Genomic DNA, 12,558 nt, shown 5'->3' on the forward strand with positions numbered 1-12,558 from the left:
GAGAAGCCCAAGAGCGACGCCCCTTCCAGGTTGAGAGGAGGACGCAGCGGGAATCGAAGAGAGGAACTCCGAATCCAGGACACTTCTCACGAAAGAAGGAAGCCAGTAAACGCAGGGACATCTGTATGTGTGTTGTGAGCTTGGTGGTGAGAGCAGTGTGTACGACGAAAGGTAGGACCCATCCAAATTATTTTTTGTTGATTCCAAAAGGGAAATTTTCGTCATTGAACAAAATGCAAGACGTTCGCGATATAAAGTCGGAACTATTTGAAAACTGTTAATGTGTTTACACCGCGTTTAGAAAAGATTTTCCAACTCGAACTGTAATTGCTAAACAATTAGAACTCTTTTTTTTTCTTTTTGAGCAAGGCTTATTAAAAATAGAGATACTTTTTAAAATGATACTTCTATATATATATATATTCTGTGACTTTAGTGAATATGTCGTTGTTTTTATTAAGGAGATAGTAGTTTAGGTCATTTCTCTATTTGTCGCTTAGAGTTTTTTGATAACATATAAAGAAAGTTAATTTAAAAGTAGATCGAATGACGGGTTGTAGACCTTTAACGATGAAAGAAGTATTTACTTTAACATATGGAAATTTGTATGAAATAAAAATGCATCATCTGCGCTATGTACATGTAATATGAGAACTTTAAGATAATTTTGAACAAGACATAATAGATATTCCTAGAAAATATATTCAAGACATTGCTTTAATTGTCCAGAGATTATAGTGTTTGTAAAGTAATTTTGCATAGAAGTGAACGTACTAAATTAGTCTATTTCGATCTATATACTAGTAAAACTCTAATAAATAATATTGTAATGAGTCATCAAATGTATGTTACGTAAGAGAGCTAAAGGATTAATTAGTAACTATGATGTATATGCGACTAGTCTCGCAATTAATCATTTTCTTGGTTGGAGATACGTAATCCATAAATAAAGCGGAACCGACATTAGTACAGTCAGGTAGAATACGGATGAAAAATACGAAGTAGGCTAATTAAAGCCGCAATTATTACGTCAGTCTGATCCTCTAACAATCGAGCGATCAGACGTTTATGCGCATAAACTAGACGAACAAACATAGAGGAATACATGAAAATGTCCGGCCGTATACCAATCCTATTAATGATAAAGAGAAAAATCACGAAAAACTCAATATATTCAGATTAAAAATCTCGAGAGACGTCTTGACATTTATTATTAATATTCATATGTTACTTGATTTTTATGTATGTATGCATGAATTTACTTATGATTTTATATATATATATATATATCTATATATGTTTGTGTCTATTAATTTTCTACTTGTGTTAATATGAGTATATATATGTAGCCTTTATGCATAACGAAATGGTAATGCTACGCTCATTGATTTTATGTATTTGATAGTGTATGCTTGTTAGGTAAATCTCAAAGTGCATATTTAGTGCACTTATTCTCATTCTCAGTTATTAATTTAAATAATTAGAAATGGTTAGCAGTCAGGCAGTAGGTTTATTTAACTCCTTTGGATCATTCTATGTTTCTTTCATACTTCCCACAAATCTCAAATCAAAGTCATGACTTGTTTCTCAATTTATTTTATTTTAGTTCAAGTTACTTCAACTCATTTCCACTTACTTCAACTAGTTTAACTCATTTTAAATCATTTCAATACTTAGTTTTCACCCGAATAAAATATAGGTTGTTATATTCAAAATTCCGTCTAGCTATGTAATATCTTAATCTCGTAAATATTAAAAAGGTTATAGTCAAAACAAATCAGCTAATCAACGTAAACTATATACTTAGCATGCGATGTCAAATAATTAGGTATTTTTCAAATGCAAAATTGTAATTTAACCAGTTTGGTATGATATCTATGTAAATCAGGAAAGCCATATATATATAAAATGTAAACAATGTAAGATTGCATCTAGCATTGGTTATAAACATCAATTCCACAGTTTGTTTATTTGTGTCAGGTTAATGATAACAATTCATTCACTACATAGTTCAAGAAAGAAAGCCCAGATGTAATTTACTTAAATTGATTTCTTTTTGTTTAAGGCCTTATGCCTTATTCTGAACATTTGTGGTCAGAAAACTCAAAAGTCAATGTTAACTTTTGGCCTGCTTAAATTTTTTTTAAACATATTCTTGTTGTTGTTTTCGTTTGCTCATTAAAACTTTTATTACATTGTTAACCTCAAATTCGTAAGCTTTTTCTTTCATAAACAAGTTGTATCCCTAACCTTAAGCATAACATTGGTTTCCAAAGGATCTGTTAGGCAAATTAGGCAATATAAGCATTTCTCGATTCTAGTGGGGATTAGACTGATTTTCAGAATTTTCAACTAAATTCTAAATTCTAGATATTCGTTTATTTTCTGGTTTTATTCTTATTACTACCATTATTATTCAGTCCACTTGGAAAGTGAAAGTCAGTCTAGTTCGTCCACTCAAACCAAACATTAGAGCAAAATTCTCTTTCAGCGTTGCAGCATGTGAATTCAGGATACGTATGCGAATAATATCAAGTTTCATTTGCTTACACGGTTTTAGAGGGATCTTGTTTCCCTAAAGCCCTGGGACACCGCGGGGAGATAGGATTTCCTAACCGTGAGATCAATCCTTATCGAGTCACAAACCATTTTAGTTCGAGGAACGGAGACTTTAACGGTGGTGCACAGGGAATAAATAGGGACAGACGGAATATGAACCCAAAACCCGCCATCTCAATTTTTTTTTCTTTTTATTATTACAAAACCTGGCGCTACAAGCGATCACCACCGGGATCTTTCTCTTTTCAATTTTCAAATTTTACAGCTCTACCACTGATCAAGCGGTAATCGAACCCGAGACCTTTTGCACATGAGGTGTAGATGCTTTTCACTCTGTCACTCCGTCACTCGATTACTTAACACGTCGTATCATATATGTGCCGAGTCGGAAATTTTAAGATGCTTTTTCTCCGCTATTTCTGGCTATTGTGTTCTCCCAGTTTGTACTGTTAACACTTCAACTATACACTACTACTTTGCGGAAGATTGCTCCGAAGTTCATTTACCAAAGTCTGCTTTCCCCTTGTTAGAAATAAGATCCGTATTTCGATTCCCGACTGCGAGAAATGTAATACCGATAGAAATTCATAGCCAAATCTGTGATAATTACGGTTGAAACGCCATTGAGTAATAGGGAAGTTCGTAAGTGTGTTACACTGTTTAATAAAGAGCGAGAGGGTGTTTATGATGAACGACTATCGGGCCAACTCCTTGTAACTAGTAATGATCTTGTGCTTAAGTTAGAGATACGGAGTAGTGAAAACAGACAATCCATCATTTTCACGCTATGTTTCATGTGTTCTCTACAAAATTGTGTGGCAAGAATCGTCTCCTTACACGAAAAACTTTTATGTCATGAATATGCTAAACTTGTCTCAAAATACGATGAATGTTTCAACATCAACGGAAATTATGTTGAAACAATTGAAGGTATGTAGGATTTCGTAAAGACTCTATACAATATACTTGAAATGTTTAGTAGATCTTTATTATCGCAGCGAAGCTCGTCTTTACTCAACTTAGGCGTTCGGTTATCCAGATACTCCTTTGAGATGTTTGAACCGTTTTCAACTATATTTGAGAGCGCACTCTGTCACTATAGGTTGCATGCCAATGAGGAATAATCACCGAAAGACTGGAATAATCACTAAAGGTCGATCGCTTCACTATAAATTTGCAATAATTGTATACCTAGTTACTAGTATGAGACAGACTTCACTTTTAAAACGTCCATAATAATTCTTCCTTACCCTATCGACGCCTCCTTTTGGGAACACCGTCTTAAACGCTTCCTTAAATTCAGGTTTTGTGAGAACGCCTGACGGGTACTTCGCTTTAAACGCTTTATGCATCTCTTCAATTTCTTTCACTAAGGAAAATATAATAAAAACAATAGTTAAATGTTATGCTGAAATTAATACAAAGTACATTGCTGAGCAAACATTAAGGACGAGATAGATAAAGTAACATGAAATGTAATGCAGTCGCTGGAAATGAATGAAAGCGCAGTAGCACAATGGCAGATACCTTCTACACGTAAACACAAAGGAAGGCGTTAGATGGGTGGCGTCAGCGTCACCGTATCCCTAAATGGAGCCTCTCCTCAACAGAAAGCAGTTAATCGAAATGGTGTGTGTCAATCAGAGAGCTGTTAAGGTGGTGGTACTCACAACAATAGACATCCTTTATGTCATTTCATACGGGGAGGAATCATCGAGAAACTGGAAGAAGGGTGAAGTATGACGAATGTGTATGATATTGCCCACAGCATTGAGCGTTCCGAACCTCAGGCAATGCTGTGCGAAAGAGCTGGTAGTCGAGCACGGTCAACGCTGCAGAAAATGACCGCTACGTTGTGAATTAGGTTGGAAGAGATCGACGTCAAACGGCGTATCAAATCCCATCCAGTCTAAAGGTTTACAGCGGCACGTGATTGCATGGCGTGGTCTTTTTTCCTGATGGTTATTACGTCTCGCTCCCTTGACACTGGTACATCCGTCACACCGTTTGCAGTGGGGCAATTAATGTGAGGATCGGTCTGAGGAGAATAAGGTCGTATTCTGAGGCTGAGTGCAGATTCAGCCTGAGAAGTACACTCATGTGTAAAGAGGTAGTAACACGCAATGTACCGAGGAGCATTGCTTTGTGTGGAGAAGCGTAATGTTGGATGGGCATGCCGACCTCCCAATTTTTGAACGCTGAACTCTTTCCTGACTTGCGTCCAGGGACGTGTAGTGCGTATTACCGCTGTTACCGGCGGTAACGGTAAAAATATTACAGTTTTTCGTTGTTTCCATATATCTTCAAATTTCATTATCGACATGGGAAGATGTTTACATTTTCCTTTTTCTTTTCTTTGTTTCTTTCTTTCTTTCTTTTTTTTTAAAAAAAAAAGTTTGGATGGCCTATGCTTCATTTACATTGTGAACGAATGCAACATGCCAACACCAAATAGGAGCATACTGTTGTTGATACCGCAAGATTTCAGAGGTAACGCGAACCCCGATAGCGGTCATTCACTCCAGAAGTACCTTTCAATGTGGCAGCGAGAAGCACCCTGTGGACTCGTATTTGGACTTTCGGAATGGCCCTTATGTTACCGTTCGGCTGAGTGGAACAGGAAAAAATAGGAACGTTCCCTGTCAAAACAAGGAGAATCTAGAATATCATCAGCATGTATATTCTACTCACTGCTCGCTTAGGAGTCTATTCGCTCTCCTCTTGCTGTAGAGGATCGAGCGGGCGGTAACTCTACTATACTGTTTCGTTTGCTTCCCCATTCTAAGGATAGAAACTTGGCTGTAATTTTAGTATTCATAAGGTTATTTCATTGTCTTATCAGCATACAATTTCGGACAAATATAAGTAGCAGGTTTTTCATACTAATAGCATTTAACACGTGCTACTGTGAGACTGATGTTCTAGTGCATTATTTATATGCTAATCTATCATTTTTACACGACTTTTGTATGTTAATACGTTATCTTTAAATTTGAATAATACAGCAACAGTGAACAAGAAGAAGAATATATTCCATAGGATATTCTAACAAAAATTTAATATAGGTTTACTTTGATTCAAAATAAAGTTTCTCATTGAATGTTAATTTGAGCTTACGGGCATTATTTTTTTTAAATTGAAATTTTATTTCTGTTTAAACAGCATATAAATTTAGATGGTTGTCTCATGCCTGAAGGAGCAAAGATATTGTCAGTCCCTGAAGTGTCATTAAACATACAGAAATGCCTATTGATGAAACACATTGTGCTATATGGGAACTGTTTCAAGAGCGAGAGGGAATAGTAATGATAATTAGAGCAAGGCAGAGGTGTTTCCCGCGCTCCTTCCAATTCGAGTAATTGTTATTATTTAGGATTTATGCTAATTAAGTTGAAAATATTTTGTTTTTAATTTAGTATAGAAAACTTTCGATGCAATAAATTTCCAACTCTAACCGCTAACCTACTAGTTGAATTTGGACTTCGATGCAGTTTGATGTGTTGAAAAAGAACTGTGTAATCGTCTTCATCGTGCCGCAGTTTGACTGTCTAACTAATTTTCAATACGGAAAACTTGCTCAAACATACGATGAAACTCCAGTTATGGTTGGTGAGATAGGGAACTGCAGCCTCTTGTTAATTATATTTTCATTCTTATGCCCATAGACTTAATTTAGTTTTAGAAAAGTCCGTTGATTATACAAAAGGGCATAGGCGTAGCACCCCCGCAACCCTCGCGGCGGGGGGCATACGAGCTCCAGGGGCGCAAAATCTATAGAAACTAGGGCGCATAACTAAAGGTTGCGGGGGTACTGAAGCTTCAAGTTACGCTACTGAAAAAGGGTATGTTTTTTTTTTTTTTTTTTTTTTTAATGTGTTGGGACTTGCTTCTTCTTCCTCGAAGTCTTCAAAAAGAACAAATGCTCTAGATTATGTAGTCAACAAAACTATCCCAATAGTCTCAAACACAAGGTATGGAACTATAGGAGTAGGATAAATGATGTGCTGTATAGCTTTAAATATGAACTGTTAGGAGTCTTTAAATCCATGATGGATAAAACCGACGAATAGGGTTCACAAACCAGAGTTTCTGTAGCACAATTCTATCAAACCTTTCAAAGTTTTGACTTCAATTTTTTACTTGAACTGTTTTTTGTTATAACATCAAGATGAGAAATCTTGTTCAATATCTTACAAAAGAAAGTTCATGATATAGGTTACTGCAGAAAGAAAATAAATGACTTTGAAGAATATCTAAGATCATTGAGAGATAGTTTCAATTATATTTAGTAAAAAATGAAAGAACATGAAGAGTCACATTGTTCTAAAAGGTCAAGAGTAAATGAAGTGGAATTTGACCACTTCACCAATGCCTATAGTTTGAAATGGTTGATACGCTGAAAGGAAAAGTGAGTACTAGATTTTCTTGTATTGAGAAACAAGAGTTACTTGTAGTATCACCAACCGGTAACAATCGTCAAATTGTCACGCCACGTCACTGCTTGCGTCTCTTCAGAGATGTAATCAACTCAACTTGTTTTTCATGGCTGATCAAGCGTGAACGCATTGAATTTCACAGCTAGTGGTGAACAGCCTGGCCTGTTTGTTCGTCCCACTTATATACCATCAACACATGTGAGGTGCTATGGACAGGGTATTGCATCACGTCTTGATGCACCAGTGACCAGTTATCAACAGTCTGCTGGATACCACAACTCTATACCACACCAACTCATTATCAGCTTTCGGAGCAGCTTCAGAGCACGTTGTAGAGCATTAATCGCTATCCGTAGCAAACATTCACCTTTTTAAAGAGCACTTCAGTCCTCCTTAATGAGTTGCAGGGCTTTCAGTATTTCTGTACAAAAGTGCAATTTTTGTTCTTCGAATGATGCATTTCTTTCTATTTTTTCCTGTATCATACTGTATACGTGGTTAAAGTTTCATCGAACTATACCAATTTGGAGCAACGTAGAATGAAAAAGTTATTTTCGTCCTTAAGTTTGCCAGATCAGTCTAATTACTTAGGTCTACTTTTAAAAGCTTAAACCTTTGAACAGAAACGAATCAATGAATGGAAGGTAGTACATAAAATAGTGTAATCATTCTCGCTCACCGCTTGTGACGTAGACGAGTGTCTGATGCGTTAGGTGATGGAGTGCTCTTGAAGACCATGGAAACAACTGTTCCGCTCGGCGCGAATTTACATAATAATAATAATATGTAGATACCTCGCACAGCTTTGTTGCGTGGAATCTCGAGTTCGATTCCCTGTGGAAGATTATTGAAATTTGAACTAGTTACAATTATTCGGATTCCATCTTAAACTATGGTCCATGTCTTTAGGCCCCATGTGGGGTCCAGGGCAGAGGAAATTGAAGCATGGTATGCGGGAAAAAGTGGCTATCCATGATAGAGAAGTTAAAGAATCACGTTTTTCCTAGATCAATGGTTATCAGTTTTACTCATTTTTAGTTTTATTTTGTATCCTAAAGACACAATATAATGTTTTGTCTTAAGTAAACTTTTTGTATCATTTTTGCTTACAAGTAATTGAGCACGTACGAATAAATAGGGAGAAGCAAAATACCTAAATACGGGACTGCACGGCTCATATAGCGGTGCTGCGAAAGGAAAACTGAACTTGAACGAACAACAGAAATTGAATGAATGACACTTTTGAGACAATTTCCAAACAAATTTCGTTAACTATAAAAGTGAAAGTTTGGTCACCTGGATAATGTTTGAAAAAACTGCTATATTTCGATGGCTTTATTTTTGTCAACATGTTGTTGCTATGGAATTATTTCTTGAACTGCTTCCACAACTAACTCTTATAGTCTGAAGAACTTGGAAGTTCACAAAAGCTCTTCATTGACTTCTGTTCTTAGCCAACCGGCTCCAATTTTGCTCACCGGTGCTCATGGGTTCTCTCGGAGTTCTCCCGTTTCCTGCTACTTTCGTCATTCCACCATTTCATTCATTTCTCATCATCACCGTTTCCTTTGGCCTAACCGGCATCACCATGGGATGTAAAACTTAAGATTTCATTTGATTTCATTTCATTCCAAAGTCAGTGAACACTTACTCGCTGTAAACACTGACTTGAAAATGTAGATCAAACGAAATGTCAACAGTCTCCTACATTTTGACTTTCCTCGCTTTCTGCTGATAGCGGCATTCTTCCCCAGTGCTGCTGTGGATGTAATAAGACACTGTTACAACTAGAGGAAAGAAACGAGATTGAGAGTCTTCACTGGACTAACCATTCATCCTGCTTCATTTTACTTCACAACAACAAATTTCCAGTTGAATTTGTGAACAAAACACCTCCTAGAGTATGACGTCATACTTAATACTTTGACCCCTTTCTGCTCAAAAACACAAAACGCGCTTTGTTGTGTGTTATGGTATTTTAAAGGACTAACTATTCCCAAAATTTCAGATTTTTTCATCCATGCCCATTGGAGATATGGGACAGTGAAACATGCCAAATTGGTATAATTCCCCAACTTTACGATTTTTTTTCAGGTCTTTGGGTCTGTAAATTTTTGTGTATTAATTTATGACCCCGGACTACACGCAGCCACAAATTCAGACCTCTACGTCAGTTGTTTCCTTTTCCCAAACATGTTTACAATGCCCAAAATATTGCTACTGTATGCCCTGTTTTCATCCCCTTCAAATAGCTTTAGGCAAAATTATTAAGAGATGAAAGTTTTAGCTCTACACGAGTTAGAGAAGTCCAGCAATTTCCAATTTGGTAGGACAAATACATGCTGAGATATTCAAAACAACGTAAACGCCTAAAATCGAAAAAATGCAAAATGGCGGCAGCTACTGTGTCGCCATGGGATGTTGTAAAAAAAATAATTAATTGTTGTTTTGAACTACCCTGATATAAGATAAACATTCATGAAATAATTAGATTTTTGGAGATGGTCGAGCGGCAGATGCTTTATCACTTAAAATGGATTGACTCATCAACGAGAATGCATAAATCGAAGTGCACATTTTGTTCAAATTTGAAGGAAAAGTGCCCTTTTATAAAAGCAATGAAGTTGAACTATGAAGTTGACTGCAAAACAGTGGCGGATCTAGCCCGGGGCGGGAGTCCTAGACCCCCAAGTGTTTTGAGTCACAAAAATAATTTAAGATATTATTTATACATTTTTGAAAGTTTATTGTAAACTTATGATATACCTATCATAGTCTGGGTTCTAGCTGCCCCCTCCCCCAGTTTTTACCTTTTAGATCCGCCTCTGCTGCAAAATTTGAAATGCTACTTTTTCCATTGCAAATGATGGAAATTCCTACATTGTTCAACACCAAAATTCAAGCAAACATAAGATGGCTATGAGTGCTTCTACATCTACAAGCATAGGGGAGATGACTTCTTCTCCAGCAAGACATCAGGTAAGTTAACAGAAATTATGTACAATAAGCATTTTGAGGGAGTAGGAACGCAGAATTGTGCTTTGGTCTAGGGTTTAGAAATATGTAAATCCAACCCTTACGATCACACACGACACAATGAGTGAAACGTAGTTTTGGCAAATACTACCATGTAAATAAATATTGCAGGTGATGCGACCCAGTATTTTTTAAACAGGCTGTATGTATAAATTCTTGAGTGCCCTGGTTATGAGTAAATACCAAAAGTAGTTTATAAATGCTATTTATTATGATCATTGTCCACGCTTGCTTTTAAGGCTTGTTCACTTTTCTACCGAAAATACAGGTCGCAATGTTCGCCATTATCATGGAACGCAGATCAACAGTAACGTATTAAATCATTGATGAAGCACGACTTCCTGTAAACAATCAGCTATACAGTAGACGTGACAATTAAATTCTGATGAACTTCTTGTCTTAGTCTTCTTTAGCTTTGATTGTCATCATGCTTATGACAGGGCTTTCGGAGGAAGATAAAATGATCAATTTTATGAAGTAAAGTTTGGAACAGACGTTCAACATGAAACAAATATTTTTTCTTTCTTTACGATGTTTTCGGTCGTGGTATTCCTGTTTCCTTTCCTGTTGGATCAAAAGCTACAATATATTTCAATCATTTTTTTCTTGTAAGCCTTATATCTGGAGAATTACATATAGTGTAGCCAAACTCAAACTATCACTTAACTCACAGTCAGTATGATGTGCTTATTCTGTAGAAAATACGAAAACTCGATTTAGTGGCCGTTCAGAACTTTTCTGGCCCCTGATCCGAAAACTAATTATTTTAATCCATTTTTTTTGATCATTCCTAAAATTCTTGTGATATTAATATTTCTATGATTTGGGCAGTGGTGGGTCTAGAAGGTAAAAACTGGGGGGAGCAGCTAGAACGCAGATTATGGTAGGCATATCATGAGTTCACTATAAACTTTCAAGAATATATAAATATAAGCTTCAATTATTTTTGTCAGTGAAAGAACTGGGGGCTTGGGCTAGATCCGCACTGGACTTGGACTTCTTTTGTTTCTTTTAATGGATGTTGGTTATTTTTAAACTCATACCGTACATATTAATAAGTGCTCTACCATGCTCAGCGCGGAGTAACACATTTCATATAAGCTTTTACCTCTTAGTAAGTAGTGACATTAAAATGCAATCAATCAAAATAAAAAAATATTTCAAGATCATACACATAAATGTATTAACTGTTTCTCCATAAATAACCATTTTTAAAAATTTATTTTACCATTTTGCTTGTCATTTTCTACAACTGCGAATTTTTCGTCATAAGATTAGCTGCGATGTTTGAAGGTAAATGCGTAAAACGAACGAACTTTAGCTCCAATGATCACAAATCAGGTACACAAACAGGAACAAGTTCTGCTAACTTTCCTCTGCTTCGTGAGAATTATGGCTTTCAATGATTCAAGAGACTTCTATCAAGCTTTCCTTAATATTTCCGATGGCTGGAGGCTGGTTGCAGACATGTTTTGATTAACAATTACTCCAATATGTAATGTGTTTCTAATGAGCCGGTTCTGTGTGTCACGCAGTGCTCGTAGCTTTCCTAGTGAAAATTTCCCTCGACTGAAACAAAATTTTCCCTTTCCTTATGAATTTTTCCCTAGTTTGGTGCCGCAATTCCTACGGCAGAAGTTATGTGATAAGAATATTCTTTTCTGTATTAAAAGAAATGCCAACCACATTTGCTTTTTGCTTCTATAGTTCTACTTTTCCTACATTTTTCTTAAATACACCCAACCAACAATGGTTGCAAATTATGCTCCTTCGAACGCACACAAATTACTCTTATTGTATTGGTTTATTTCTGAAGAACAAAGAAAACTTTAAGCATTTATATTGGTCAATCTATCACTGCGAGAATTTCCTTGGTTTTTCAAGTTTTATCGAAAAATTCTCTTCTTCCCATTCTGCTAAATTTGCCTACGAAATTTCCGTAGATTAGGGAAATTTCCCTCAAACTACTAATACTGGTGTCACGTCACCAAAGAAAAAGAATTTCTCTGGAAATTTAATCTAGTTATTAAAATTATGTAGGAGTTATATCTTATGTTTCCATTAGTCTACTTACGAAAGAAAGTTACCTGAAAATTCTTTACAGTTTTGGAAATCAGCCAAAAGGGTGGGATCCACCTTCGAAGTGTTTGTCCCCATTCTTATCAGGATCTTCTGCAATTATACTTCTGAGCTGAAATGAATAATCAAAACTACGATTAAAAGATTTCGTTTGTAAGATGGGTAGCAACCACTTCTAGTACGCAAGATGCCTGATTCGATCTATAATGTGTGGAGCGTTTGAAAAATAACTACACACCTGCCGTGCACTCGAGAAATGTTTCGTGCAATGCTAATCCTGCGTTGTGTGCACTTAGCATTCGAAAGCTACTCAGACTGGTGACTATGAGACGAAGAAATATGGCAAGTTCTAAGTTTTTAATTGCCTTTGAACGATTGAGATCATGTACGCTGAGAATAGTGTTAACTTTAGAACAGTGACTGTTTTTCGTGAAAAACATCTTCCGGG

At 36.2% G+C, this 12,558-nt stretch overlaps 1 protein-coding gene across 2 annotated transcripts in view; it reads right to left on the reverse strand.

Annotated features, from left to right (window-relative positions):
- LOC145663830 (neuron-specific calcium-binding protein hippocalcin-like) overlaps positions 1-12,558 on the reverse strand; it is a 58,351-nt gene that overhangs the window by 39,624 nt on the left and 6,169 nt on the right. For both annotated transcript variants that reach the window (XM_081729932.1, XM_081729933.1), the window contains exons 2-3: positions 12,119-12,222; positions 3,810-3,928 (exon numbers count right to left, since the gene is read on the reverse strand). In XM_081729932.1, the coding sequence (XP_081586058.1) occupies positions 3,810-3,928; positions 12,119-12,188 (189 nt within the window). In that variant the 5' untranslated portion in view covers positions 12,189-12,222. The remainder of the gene's footprint in view (positions 1-3,809; positions 3,929-12,118; positions 12,223-12,558) is intronic.

Source organism: Thermobia domestica, chromosome 11 (genome assembly GCF_964235325.1).
Source record: "Thermobia domestica chromosome 11, izTheDome1.hap1.1, whole genome shotgun sequence".
Lineage (NCBI taxonomy): Eukaryota > Metazoa > Arthropoda > Insecta > Zygentoma > Lepismatidae > Thermobia > Thermobia domestica.